Source organism: Anas platyrhynchos, chromosome 2, assembly GCF_047663525.1.
Source record: "Anas platyrhynchos isolate ZD024472 breed Pekin duck chromosome 2, IASCAAS_PekinDuck_T2T, whole genome shotgun sequence".
NCBI lineage: Eukaryota > Metazoa > Chordata > Aves > Anseriformes > Anatidae > Anas > Anas platyrhynchos.
The window spans coordinates 135,297,311-135,310,451 of record NC_092588.1 but is presented as its reverse complement, the minus strand read 5'-3'; the positions used below and the strand labels follow the sequence as shown (position 1 = coordinate 135,310,451).

General features: G+C 37.0%; 1 protein-coding gene across 4 annotated transcripts in view; it reads left to right on the top strand.

Moving 5' to 3' along the window:
* Positions 1-10,404, top strand: part of ANKIB1 (ankyrin repeat and IBR domain containing 1) — a 97,278-nt gene extending 86,874 nt beyond the window's left edge. Inside the window, exons 16-20 of one of the 4 annotated variants that reach the window (XM_027450764.3) lie at positions 172-350; positions 1,569-1,620; positions 4,779-4,872; positions 6,728-6,861; positions 7,194-10,404. In XM_027450764.3, coding sequence (XP_027306565.1) covers positions 172-350; positions 1,569-1,620; positions 4,779-4,872; positions 6,728-6,861; positions 7,194-7,946 — 1,212 coding nt within the window. In that variant the 3' untranslated portion in view covers positions 7,947-10,404. Of the gene's footprint in view, positions 1-171; positions 351-1,568; positions 1,621-4,760; positions 4,873-6,727; positions 6,862-7,193 lie in introns of all 4 variants that reach the window. The other 3 variants (XM_027450763.3, XM_072033644.1, XM_027450765.3) reach the window with 3 other exon arrangements.
* The last annotated feature ends 2,737 nt before the right edge of the window (positions 10,405-13,141 follow it).

Sequence of the window (13,141 nt, the reverse complement as noted above, 5' to 3'; positions counted from 1 at the left end):
GTTTTAACAATTATTTGAGAGTTAATGCTTAAGAGGACTGATGGATCTTCTGTCTGGATGGTATTTTCAGGAAAATGGAAATCATTCCATTCGGTATTTACGGTGTAGAGCTCTGCCTGGTTTTTGTTTCACTGTAAAAGTATTGTATTCTGTATTTGTTAACTACTGCAGACAGACCTAGAAATGGTCACTGAAGACCTTGCACAGAAAGTGAACAGGCCTTATCTTCGGACTCCTCGCCATAAAATCATCCGTGCAGCTTGTCTTGTGCAGCAGAAGCGGCAAGAATTCTTGGCCTCTGTAGCCCGTGGCGTTGCTCCTGCAGACTCACCAGAAGCACCCAGGCGCAGGTAATCCAAACAAAACCCTGTGCAACTAAAATAAGTTCGTTTGGTAGCTGTCAGAGTGGGTCAATCCCTTGTCATTCTTTGACAGCAAGGTAAAGTGGAGCTGATAAACTTGGTGGTCATAAATCACCGGAGAGTTACATTTTCTTGGTCATTTGATCCTTACGGAATTACAGCTTTTTTGCAAACCCTAATGCTCACATGCTGTTAATCACCTTCCCTTTGCTGATGAAATTGCAAACGAGAAACCTCTCCTGGCTTTTAAAATTGTGTCAAAAGCCAAGTGCAAGAAATGTCTTTGAGGATTGGGATAGTGAGGATTGTTGTTTGTTTGTTTTTCACTTCTTCATAAGCACTTAAAAAAGAACCAGGTTCATGATGTAAGTCAGCATGGTTAGCTGGTCAGCAAATAAGTAGTGTGATTTGAAATCAACATTTAAGTAAAACACCAAATGAAAAGAAAACAATGACCAAAAAAAAACACAAAACCTTAAAGAGGTTATTGACCAAATTGTTTCACTACTGTTTTGTAGGAGTTATTTTTTAAATGATGTACTTACGTCTTTAATGGTGTCAAAAACATAAAACTGAGTGTTTTGGGTTTTTTTTGTTGTTGTTTTGTTTTGTTTTGTTTTTAATACATTAACATATGCATCAATTTGAAAACTCAATTACTACTTCATGACAAAGAATTCACATGGCATAATTACTTGTAAGGATTATCCTTCCCACCCACTTCTCCCATAGCAGCAGTTACGCAGGATACCCTGAGGACAGTACACACTTTGAAAATGTGTTTTCACCCTCAGTATTTTGACTTCAGCTACACAAACAATAACCTTTGTGAAAAATGTGCTTGAGAATTACCGCTCTGTTTTGCAGCCTAAATTGCTCCCCCATTAGTGATGCATTAATGATTAAACGTCATGGCTTCCATTTCACTTTTTTTCCCTTCCAAATTGTCTCTAAATACCTGAAATGCTCCAAAATTCTATAAATATTTCATAGAAATATCAAGCAGTTCTGGAGTAGTCAACACTTCTATTGTAATTTTGTAGCTTCCTAAATTAGTTTTAAGGTAAGAATTAGAGTAGAAGACTTGTTAACTTAGGAGAGTTACAGTTGCACTCATTTTTATATGTTGATATGTTTTGAAGCTATGTATATTGTTCTTACTTTGTTCCAACTCTGAATTTTATGGTATATCTCTTAATTTTACAGTTTTGCTGGTGGAACGTGGGATTGGGAGTATTTAGGATTTGCATCCCCTGAGGTAAACTATTTCTTTTTAAATCTTTAAGTTACATCTGCATTTTCTAGAAACACAGGTATGACTGTGGTCTGCATGAAGAGCTTCCTTATTTTGATTTAAAGCTTTTCAAATTGGTTTAAGCTTACCTTATTATTTATTTCACAATAGAAGGAAATATATGCATAGCTAACTGTGCAGTAACATTAACATGGATATAGTTATTTAAGACGGCATCATCGTTTTTCAAGTACATAACCAGCTTTAGAATTATATATAAACTGGTTTCTATGTGCTGGAAAACCTTAATAAATATATGAAATTGTGTAGACTACTTTTCAATGCAACATTATCTCAGCAGAATTTGAGAAAGTCTAAGAAATTTCCATCCTTCTGTAGCAATCCTACAAAAAACATACAGATATACTCCCAAATATTTTAACCGGTTGAAATGTTTCTTTTTACTTTATGTATTAAAGCAGGATGGAATTGCATACTCAAATTAGGTAAACTTCTGATATTTAAACCAGGAATGAAAACTAAAAATTTTAAAACTAATATTTCACCATCTGTATGTGGGAAAGGGTATATAATTTTCAAGACTCTGCACTAAAATTTGAGAAGCTTCCTATAAAGCTTTTCTTCATCATCTTAATTTTTATTTAATATTTTGAGAACATTAGATTAAAGATTAAAGCATTCAGTTAGGAAGGAAGATTCATCTCAACATTTCCTTGCTGCTGTTTTCTTTTCAGCTAGTCATTTTAAGCATCCTGGAAAACTCCACGTACTTTTTCTATATATTTCCTTTGCTATTGTTGGTGAGCATCATGCTGGTGAGAAAATAGCTTGTTTCTCTACAAAAGATCAACTTGCTTCTCCTGCCTAGTTCCTTTATTCCTTTGTTTTGAAATAATTCCATTATCATCAGTGGAACTGGTTATGAGAAGAAGCTGATCAGCAGTATGTTGATAATCTGTTTAGCAGCAGGTGCCATGGCAGTCATGCTTAGATGATTGCTTACAAGTTTTTGTGATTTGCCTAAATGTGGCACTGTACTATGCAAGTTGGCTTCTTTGCTACCTAGCTATCAAAGATACTTGCAACCACCTATGCTAAATGAATTTTGTGGAATTAATAATGGTCATCTTTGTTTATTTTAGTGATTTTCAATGCAAAATTTTTGATGTAGAGCTGTACTTTTACTGGCAAGTATTAGAACATCTGTGCATAACATGTTATCACAGAAAATATAACCTTATTGGTTTTAGCAAAGAATGTGGGGTGCTGTATGCTGTTGTGTGAAACCATGAAGTTCCGACACGACAAAATAAAAGTTCCTTTGATCACAAGTACAAAACTCTTACAAGTAATCAGAAATAAAATGTTAGGAGTGGTAATCAAGATCTCTATATAACATGTTAAAAAGCAACCAAAAGTATAGTTAAGGGGCCGTTGGTGCAATCTATGACTCTGTCGTGAACGAATGAAAGATAAGATCTGGTATGACTAAAAAAATCCTAATGTTCAGTGACCGCTTCTCATTATGCCTTATCTAATTCATAGTGATACAATTATATATATTTTTAATTAATTCACTTACATTGCTTCATATCAAGATTTTGTTTTCTGTTGTTTGGGGGTCTGCCTCCCATTTAGGAAATTTCAAAGCTCTTTAGGAGCAGGAAGGATGTTATAGGAAATAATCACTTCATGCTTGCCCTTGTTTTTATTCTGTCCCGTAGGCTAACAGCACCACTAACACTGTTGAAGACAGGATATTGGGCTAAATGGGCCTTTCATCTGATCCAGTACAGTTATTTTTGTGATCTTACGATTTTCATGGATCTTCTTCTTATATAGATAAAAATCTTCCCACACCAATCATTTTGTGACAAATCTTTTTGGCTTGTATGTGTCATTATGAATAAGAATTTGAACTGAAACACTTCACGGAAAGACAACATACCATCACAATATCATTAAAATGAATAAGGTCATTATGAAAGAGCAATGACATTTCTTGATTTAAGTTTTAGATATTTTAGACGTTGAGATATTTTGGGATGTAGAGTTAATGTAAGAGAGGAACGTTAATGGTAATGCTACCATTCTCAAGCCATTTGGCCAAAGGAAGCCTTTGGATTCCAGATTTGCCAAGGTGGGTTTTAGGGAAGAAATTAGCAGTATTCTTCTCTGAAGAGAGGTACCTGTGTGTGTATTTTTATTCCCTTGGGTAAATCAGAGACTGAGATTAGGAAAAGACCTTACCTACACAGTCAGGTACTAGCGAGAAAACGTACCTGGAAATTTGCCTTCAAGCATAAAATTAGTCTCTTAATATTAGCAAAGGTATGGACATGGAAACATTTTTTTCCAAGTATAAAGATAATTAACCCTTGGGATCTTAATCTTTCCCATAAATGTTAGATAAACTGTCTTTGGTAAATACATACACCGTGAGAAAATACAGTCTGCAGCAGTTCAAATCTGTATGGTGTGACACATTAACAGCTCAGGTTAGGCAAAGATAGGAGATTTATAGTTCATGGAATAAAAATCCATCGAGGACTGCTCAGTAGAAGAGTGTCAGCTATGGCTTATGAAGTTCCTGAGCTGTTGTGTCCTGGAGCCAGGGAAAAGTGTAACAAGTACCAGTAGATATCTGCTGCTTTTCTGTGTTTTTCCAAAGCTAATTCTACTGGCCATTGCTAGCAACAGGACCCTGACATGACCTACTGGTCTAACTCACATTAATTGTTTTTATGTTCTAAAATCAGTAGGTATACTTCTACAAAAATGTGTGTGTGTGTGTGTGTGTTTGTAACGCTTGGCATCAAAGTTTTTAAACAAACAAAAAAAAGGGTACTTGGGATTATTTAAAAAGGGAGATTGCAAGTATTAAAATATTGGTGGTACCGCTAGTATTTTTAGTTGCTAATTCGTTATTTTATAGATTTAGGATTACCTGGTGGTTGTTCGTTGATTTTTTGTTTTTGTTTTAAGCATTGCATGATATAACTTGCAATTTATTTTTCTGAAAACAGGTGATTTTATAATAAAACTATAAAATCACACATTTTTTTATAAAAATGTGGTGCTCGTCACATCAGAAAAATATTACTGCATGCTGCCCTGTATTTTGTAACCTTTGGTTTATGCAGGAATATGCTGAATTTCAGTATCGGAGGAGGCACAGGCAGCGTCGACGTGGAGACATGCACAGTCTGCTAAGTAATACTCCAGATCCTGATGACCCCAGTGAGAGTACCTTAGGTATGGTCCTGCCTGGGGCTGTTTGTTCTCTCTTGCTACTTCAGAAATCGCTAGTAGCAACCACAGTGTTCTCCTATGGGTGCATTTCAAACACATTTCAAACATGTTGTTATATTTGCCAGAATACAACGTTAAGACTCATTCTTGCACAGTTGTATGTGATTTTAGAAGCGTTGCTGACTTTACTGTGTCTGTTCCTCTTGTTAAAGAGAAATACATTGATCTTCCCACTAGCAATTCCTTAGCTATTTACAGCAGGCTTGTTTTTCTGAAGAAATTTTGAAAAATAAGTATTTCATATGCCAGCCTTATCTATACCAGCCTTTCAATGCAAATTAAAAGGACCAATTGCTGCTGTGAGCCTAGGCGAGATTTCCCCTGCTACAGGACTGCTGGAAGGTAGCCACAAGGCTGTATCACAAAACCCTTCTCACTAACTCCTGTACTGGCCAAGACAGCCTGGAGACAAGTTGGCACAGGCTATGGCTTCCAGCATGCTGCTCTTCCAAGCGGTGCCACAGCTAGTCGTGCAGTAAGGTCACTGTAACTTGGCTCTCAGGGTCTCTCCGAGCTTTTGCAAAGGTACCAAAATAGCTCAAATCCAAATCATAATCTAATTCTACTTCTTCAGAGCTTCCAGTTGTGTGCTCAGCCTCTAAATCATGCATAAAAAATTCTCCATGTCTCATGAACTTAAGCCCAGTAGCTTGTCCTTTAAAAACAAAATAAGTCCTTTACTAAGGAGAAGGAAACAAATACGTTCTTTATTTTAGAAACAGTAAAAAGAATTTTGGTGAGCTTTGGTCCTTCCCTAATGCAAGTAAAATGGAAAACCATCTTGTTGGTTTGAGGACTAGAATTTGACTAAAGACTTGGATATTTTAGTGACCAACAGTGCATCCTATTAACATATGCAGGAGACAGCTAGTTAGCCTCACTTTATTTCGAGTTTTGAAGAGGAAACTGCTATTTTCCAAATTCAAAGGAGTTATATTTATTTCAGAGTAATTTTTATGGAAGCAGCATTTTATTTCTATTGTTTTGTTGGTAGTTTTAAGAAAACGGTATTGTCAGTGATCGCTGATGTATGCACAAACTACTCTTAATTGCCCTGCAACGTTACAGTAAAAATTAATGTTCACATTACAGATGCTCTGTTGTCTGTGTAAGAACAGAGAAACCAGCTTTGGTCTTAAGTCACCTGTAAATGTATCCCATAGCACGCACTTTGCCTAAAATTAATTGCAAGCATGCATCACACTGAATTTCCATAGTGTGTAACAAGCCAGTGTCTAACTAACCAGGGTACTGAAATCTGGGTGTTTGTGAGGACACAAAGAGTGACATGCAAAGATGCAAAAGGACAAATCCAAGCCCCTGCACTTGGCATTGAGAGCATTCTGGCAGCATTTTCCACAAAGAGTTGTAAAAACACAGATCGTGATGGGTGACAGACTGAGAGGGAAATACCGAATACAAGTTGGACAGAGAGGCAGTGTGCGGTATTTTTCAGGACTTTCCATAATTCATGTATATGCCTTGGAAGCATTTTGCCCTCCTGCCAGCAGGCTCAGGCTACTGGTGGCATACCACATCCTTTGAAAGAGAGAAGGAAGGCTACAAAGGCACAAATGAATCAGGCAGTCACTCCTCAAATAGCGTAACTGGTGTTTGGCCACTGTGTAAGAGTTGCTGTAAAAGGGGATTTTTTGGATTACTTAGTTCAGAGTGAATAAACGACTAATGTTATACAGCTGGGATCCTGAAGGAAGGCAAGAGGTTCTGTCAGTAAATGATAAGGGAGAAGGCTTTCTGACTTGTTCCTCAAATGTTTTTATTTCAATTGCCCAAACAGACACTCAGGAAGGTGGCAGTAGCAGAAGACATGGCACCTCCATGGTGAGTTCAGCTTCTATGGGTATTCTGCACAGCTCTTCGCTTCATGACTATACCCCTGTCAGTCGCTCTGAAAACCAGGATTCTCTTCAGGTATCTCCACTAACCTCTTCTCCATTCTCTCTGTTTTACTTGCCTTCCTCTTCTCTGCTTTTCTGTGTCATGTTGTCTCTGCAAAACTTCTTAATTCTTCAACAAGAGAGGGAGAATCCAGGGCAACAAATTACACACTCACACCAGTAAGAATTGCTAAACAATCATCAGCTTTTAAATTGTTGGCAACTGTATCAGTAAAAAAATGATTCTGATAAATTACATGTGTCGGTCAATTGTGAAAATAAGATTTGAGGCCAAATTACTTTTAATCCAAAATATGTTACAAGATGAAAGTTTTATTCTGAAAGCAACCTTACGTATTTCCACAGGCTCTGAGTTCTTTGGATGAAGACGACCCAAACATCCTGCTAGCTATTCAGTTATCATTACAAGAATCAGGCTTGGCCATAGATGAAGAAACCAGAGACTTTCTAAATAACGAGGCATCTTTAGGAGCAATAGGTACCTCTTTGCCTACAAGACTGGACTCTGCTCCCATAAGTATAGATAACCCGAGAGCCGCCCTGAGCAGCTCTGAGCTGTTAGAACTTGGTGACAGCCTGATGAGACTAGGTGCAGGCAGCGATCCCTTTTCAGCTGATCGTCTTCATTCACACCCCTGCAGTGATACAAGAAGTGGATTATACTCGACATCTAGCGATGCTGATTCCAGCAGTCAAGACCCCAATACCAGTGAAAATCTTCTTGGAAACATTATGGCCTGGTTTCACGACATGAACCCACAGAGTATTGCTCTGATCCCCTCAACGAGTACAGAAATGGATGAGGACTCACAGCAACCTAGTACTGAAGATAGGTCAGGAGGGCAGCCAAATGTTATAGACCTAGGGTTGGAGCCTCAGGAAGAGCACGCGCTATTTGAGGATGCGCTCAAAAACGAAGGCAGAGGAACCCAAACAGAAGAAAGCACTTCTGAAGAAAACATTATTCCAGGTGAAACGGTTTCACCGAGTGGTGATAATGCCAGGGAAGGAGCAAGCACCCTGGATAGTTCGGGAGACACTTCAAGTCAGACTCCTCAAACCTCAAGTGAGTGGATTGAACATGTGCATCTGGTATGAACAAAACCAAGATCTGGAGTAACCGAATGGCGGAGACAGATGGTACAGTGTGTGGAGTAAGCATTATGGAGGCTTTGATCCACATAATTACAGCTCAGTTGTAACCACTGACGTAACGATGGATATTTAGGGGTTCTCTTGAATTGTAGTTCTTTGTAATTATGTGAACCTTTCAAGGAATATCCTTTGCATTTAATTAGGTAGTACTTGCCTTTTTGCTCTCAAGAAAAAGGAATAAGTAGGTTGTATTCCACATTCCTAATACAATGCAGCATCTGTTTAGCCTTAGGTTGATGATCCTTAACTTGAAAGTACAGATTAAAGGCTTACACTGATTATTTTGGTTGGTTTTCCTAAGAAATAGTTTATTCCATTTTTTAGAATTCATTCTTTCACCAAAATAACATTTAGCAATTCTCTTTTTGTTTGTTTGTTTGTTTGCTTGTTTTGTTTTCCATAACTTTCCCCTACTCATTTTTCTTTTTTTTTTTTTTGTTAGCAGTGTGAACTGAGGTATTTAATGCTTCTCTTTAGTACTGCTCCAGGAACAAGTTTTAGGGGATATTCTTTCACATTAAAATCAAAGATTTTTTCATGTCTATTTACAGTCCAAACGTGCCAAACTGTGAATAGTGAGCTGGCGGTAGCCTAACAAAACACTGCAGTGTTACTCTATCAAACTAATCCCACAATTCTTAGCAGTGAAAGAAACCACTGGGTAACATTGCTTCTCTAAATTTAACTGGCATGTGTTGCCATGGTGACTGCATTTAATTAAATGTAGCCTGTATCTTAAGTTAATAAAACCTAATGCTGCTGTTAAACAGTTATTTTAAATATTAAAATACAGTCAGTTAGCAACAGCTATGCTGTATTTTAAGAGACACTTTAATGGAAGTGCAATCATAGTTCTTTGTTTTCATAATTCTACAAAGCATTCTATGCACTAATAGTGCAATTACTTTTAATGATAACGTTTTATAAAAATATAGGAATACAGAATTTTCATATATTAGCCAGTCCCACAATTAAAGTTCAGATAACGGATTCTGCTCAACATGTTACGGTGCCTTTGCCTAACCCAACTGGATAGTTGCCACAATTAAACAAGTAATTCAAATTCAGTGTCTGTTCTGGAGTAACTATGCTATTAATTGCAAAGACCTCCATACAACCACCCATGGCCTTGCCTTTACAGTAAATAACTAAATGTTCAACCAGTGTTTTTGCATAAACAAAACACTGCTAGGTATTTGTTCAATTGCACAATATTCATTTGCTGTGTGATTACTGTTTAGTGTTAAAAACAAAAAACACACCTGAAAACCCCTCTTCCTAGTTGTTGTACCGTGGAAAAAAAAAAAATACTGGTTTTAGATTTGCTTAAAAGCATCAATCTACAGTTAGTGAGATACAATGGTACAGTATGTAATTACAACTAGATTAAGTTGTCGAAATGGCTGTTTTAATTACATATAATCAAAACTTCTCATAACACGAGCAAATTACATACACTCCATTTTAAGTTCTGATTAACTGTTACCAGAGATTTGTTGATATGATATAAAAGTTTATTACTACTGAGTGTGTATAGGCAAGTGTCATGATAGCGAAGTTTATGTATTGATAACTGTGAGTTCAAGTGAGTGTATCGAATTCATGCAAATCCTGCTTTTGAACCTTGCAGTCACAAGGTTCATATTAGTAAAAAATGAAATAAGAGTATTTTACCCTTACCCCATAAAAACCTCGTTCATTTTGCAAGCATTGTTAGAGAGAAAGGAATAGAATAGTCTCAAATCATTTTCCAGCTTTTCTTCTAGCTGCCCTGTTCCTGGCATAATCACGAACCCTTGGCCATCTTTGGAAAAATACCTACTTTAAATCGTTCTATGGTATAAGGTCCTTCAACAAAAACAGTTCTTCATGAACTATCAACATGAATTGGTCTGAAAGCTGTTTAACTCACATAGCTTCCTTGAATTGTTATCTCTGGATAGAAAGATTCTCACAAAGATTGTGTGTATTGCATCGAGATGTCTTGCAAAGCTACAGTAAGATATGTAAGAGTGCTCTCTGTGAAGATAGTGAAGTTTGTGGGTTCTGGTTTTTGTAATTTGATTAGGTTGTGCAGTATATCCATTGTTTCTGTGTTACTCTTATGAGCATGAAATTAGCCTATTAAATTTGTATTTTCTTGGTACTTATTTTAACACCATAGTCATTGACTTTACAATTCAAAAATAAAGTTTGGCAAGACTATTTTGTAAACCTGTTAATTTTATAATGTAAAAAATTACTCTAACCTTGAATTGTTATTTGCACTTTCATAGTCTATACTTGATACATTCCCACTTTATATACAAGTAGGATACTACAACCATGTAGATGTTTGGCCAAATGAATGCTGTTAATAATATGTAAAATTCTTTGATTAAACATTTATTACTTAAACTAATTCCGTTCTGTCTTATCTCATCTTAGACTGCAAAACCTCTTTCCCTCAGCTTTTCATAGATAACTTAAGGTTACGTCTCACCAAGAAACTCTTAAACGTAGCTGTTGACAGGACGGTGTCATTTTAAAATTATGCAGGTCTTGATCTTTACAGAACTCCTGCTGTGAAATACAAAATGCAGAAGATTTTTGCATGTTTTTATCTTTTTCCTTTTTAGTCATTTGCTTGAAGATACAGATAAATAGAATACAAACAAGAAAATATTTAATATAACCAGGTAGAGGTTCAGTATAAACTTCATATCCGCCAAAAGATACTGGAGAAAGAGGATTTTGTCCTGGTTTTTGTTTAGTTTTATTTTGTACATAAGAACTGGTGATGACATAAGAATGAAATACCTTTATAAAAGTGGTTTTAAGGAGTATTTATCAATTTATGAACCCAGGTGTTTTTCTATGAGCAACATTGAATATCACTATTCAAATTATTCATCAGTTGCACCTTCTGCTCATATTACCAGATCAATTTTATTTATAAAATACTTTATGTGGAAGAAAAAAAGTCTCACTCTGCTGTTAGCATTTTTACTTCTGCAAATGCCACAGTCAGTCTTCGTGTCTACCCTACTGTTTACATTTTTTGTCATGGCAGTCCACGTAGACAACAGCATCATTTTTAGGGGTACGTACAAACCACAATGTCATATTAATTAACCAACTAAAATTCACTAATGCTATTGCAAAGAATACTAGACGAGTGCTATAGCAGAAATGCTTGCACTCTGCAATTAAAAAAAAAATAATAATAAAATAAAATAATGGATCTTATTTGGAAATCAGTCTAGTTAACCCCCTTCTGTATTTTCTGTTCAGGCATCTGGAGTTAGAAGCCATCTTTTTATGACATCTATACACCGAATGTATAATGCACAGCAGCAGACAGCCATTAAAAATTCCTGTTCTGTATTTTTCAGCATGCAGAGACAGTGTTACTGAGCACTGCAGTCCTGGCTACCTTTTAGCCATCCAAACCCATTCTCCATGATTTCAGATGATTTCTGTCCTGGGAGGCAAAAGAAATTGACAGATTCTGTGATGGTCTAAGTAAAAACCACACTTATTCAATGTGTACAAAGTGAGCGCAATATGCATGGTGCAGAAATAAACTTAGGATACAGACCTTTATGATGTATATAATGTCCATGCATTATGCAAGGATATGTGTAAGATGAAGACACATCCCTTCGAATATACTGCCAGTCTTAGGTTTTTGCACTTTCTGCCATATAGATCTCTAAAATTGTGTTAGAGCTTTAAAATAGATGAGATAACATGGGTTAAAATGGGTGAGATAACACCAGAGTGCACTTTGAATAGACTTACTAAAGACTGACTGTTCCAGATAGGGCACAAACCATTTGTAGCTACTGCTGAAAAAAAGCAAAGGACAAAACATTTTTCATAAATGGTCTGACTCTGCTCTGTAGAGTCAAATATCCTTACACTGAAACACAATATTTACATTAAATATCTTTACACTGAAACACAATAGCAATTCGTTATGTAAAGAAAATATGTCATCGTGTAATTTCCTATTACACTGCTATTCTCATACTTGACAGCCCTTCTAAGTTTTGTTTGAATACTGAGCTTCTGCTGTATCAACACAGCAAAGCAGTCCCATTTCACCTCTGAAGAAATTTGATTGGACTCAAGTAAGGATGAGTACAGTTCTACAGTCCACTGTAATAACAATGGAGAGAAATGTTTAAGTTTGATAACAGAACCAGAACAGGAACAAACCAGGGACTGTAAGAAAAACTCCCAGACTAAACTCTGGAAAAATAAGCAAGGCAAGTCTGAACTGGGATCAGAATCCAACAAATGGTGTAGTGTGCTCTAACACTTGATTGAAAATGAAGTACACTCACAATTGTCTCATGTACTCACACTTGTCATTGCAAGGTATGCCAAAGGCCACAGGTACCAAGATCAGAATCAGGAACACCTCAGGTATTACACTGAAGTCCCACTGGACTTCAGGCTCCGTTTGTTGACTACTGCAGCAGATCCTTTGACTACTGTGAGACAAAAAGCCACAATATTACGCCGTGAGCCTCCCGTGCTCAGGATTCCAGAACAGCTGTGCTTCCTGACAGGTCTAATATCAAGCAGCACGCAGTGTGTGACTGCAAGGTATGCATGCATATCACTCTAACAGCCTGCTCATTAAGGCACCCATCAAGAAGCTGGAAACTCATATTTGGAAGCCTAAGTTCTCAATCAGAAGGTCTTTGATTAAGCCAGGTTTTCCCCATCTAGAATGTTTCCCTGATCACCAGACTACTTTGGGTTGTACCATGAGTTTCTCTTCATATTGTGTTGTACAGATATATGGAGGTTTAAACTAGAGACAGTACAAAGCTGCATCAAGCAGTTTGGGACATTCACATTGTCGGGTTATGTGACAGAACACTGAAAGACTGGACATTTGCAACCTTTGATTTAGCTCCGGAATTGGCTTTTATTCTGTCCATTCTCTGAAACCCTTCATGGGGAAATTGCAAGGGCAGGATTCAAAACTGCAACCCTGGTCAGTGTAGCAGAGTGACAAAAAAGTGCAGCTGAGGGTATGCTGGGAGGTAGGTAGAGGGGTGGGTGCCTGCCCCAGAGGAGAAGTTCATCAAAAAACACGTACAATAATAACCCCAAGTAACCCGTTCAGTGCAGCTGACTGA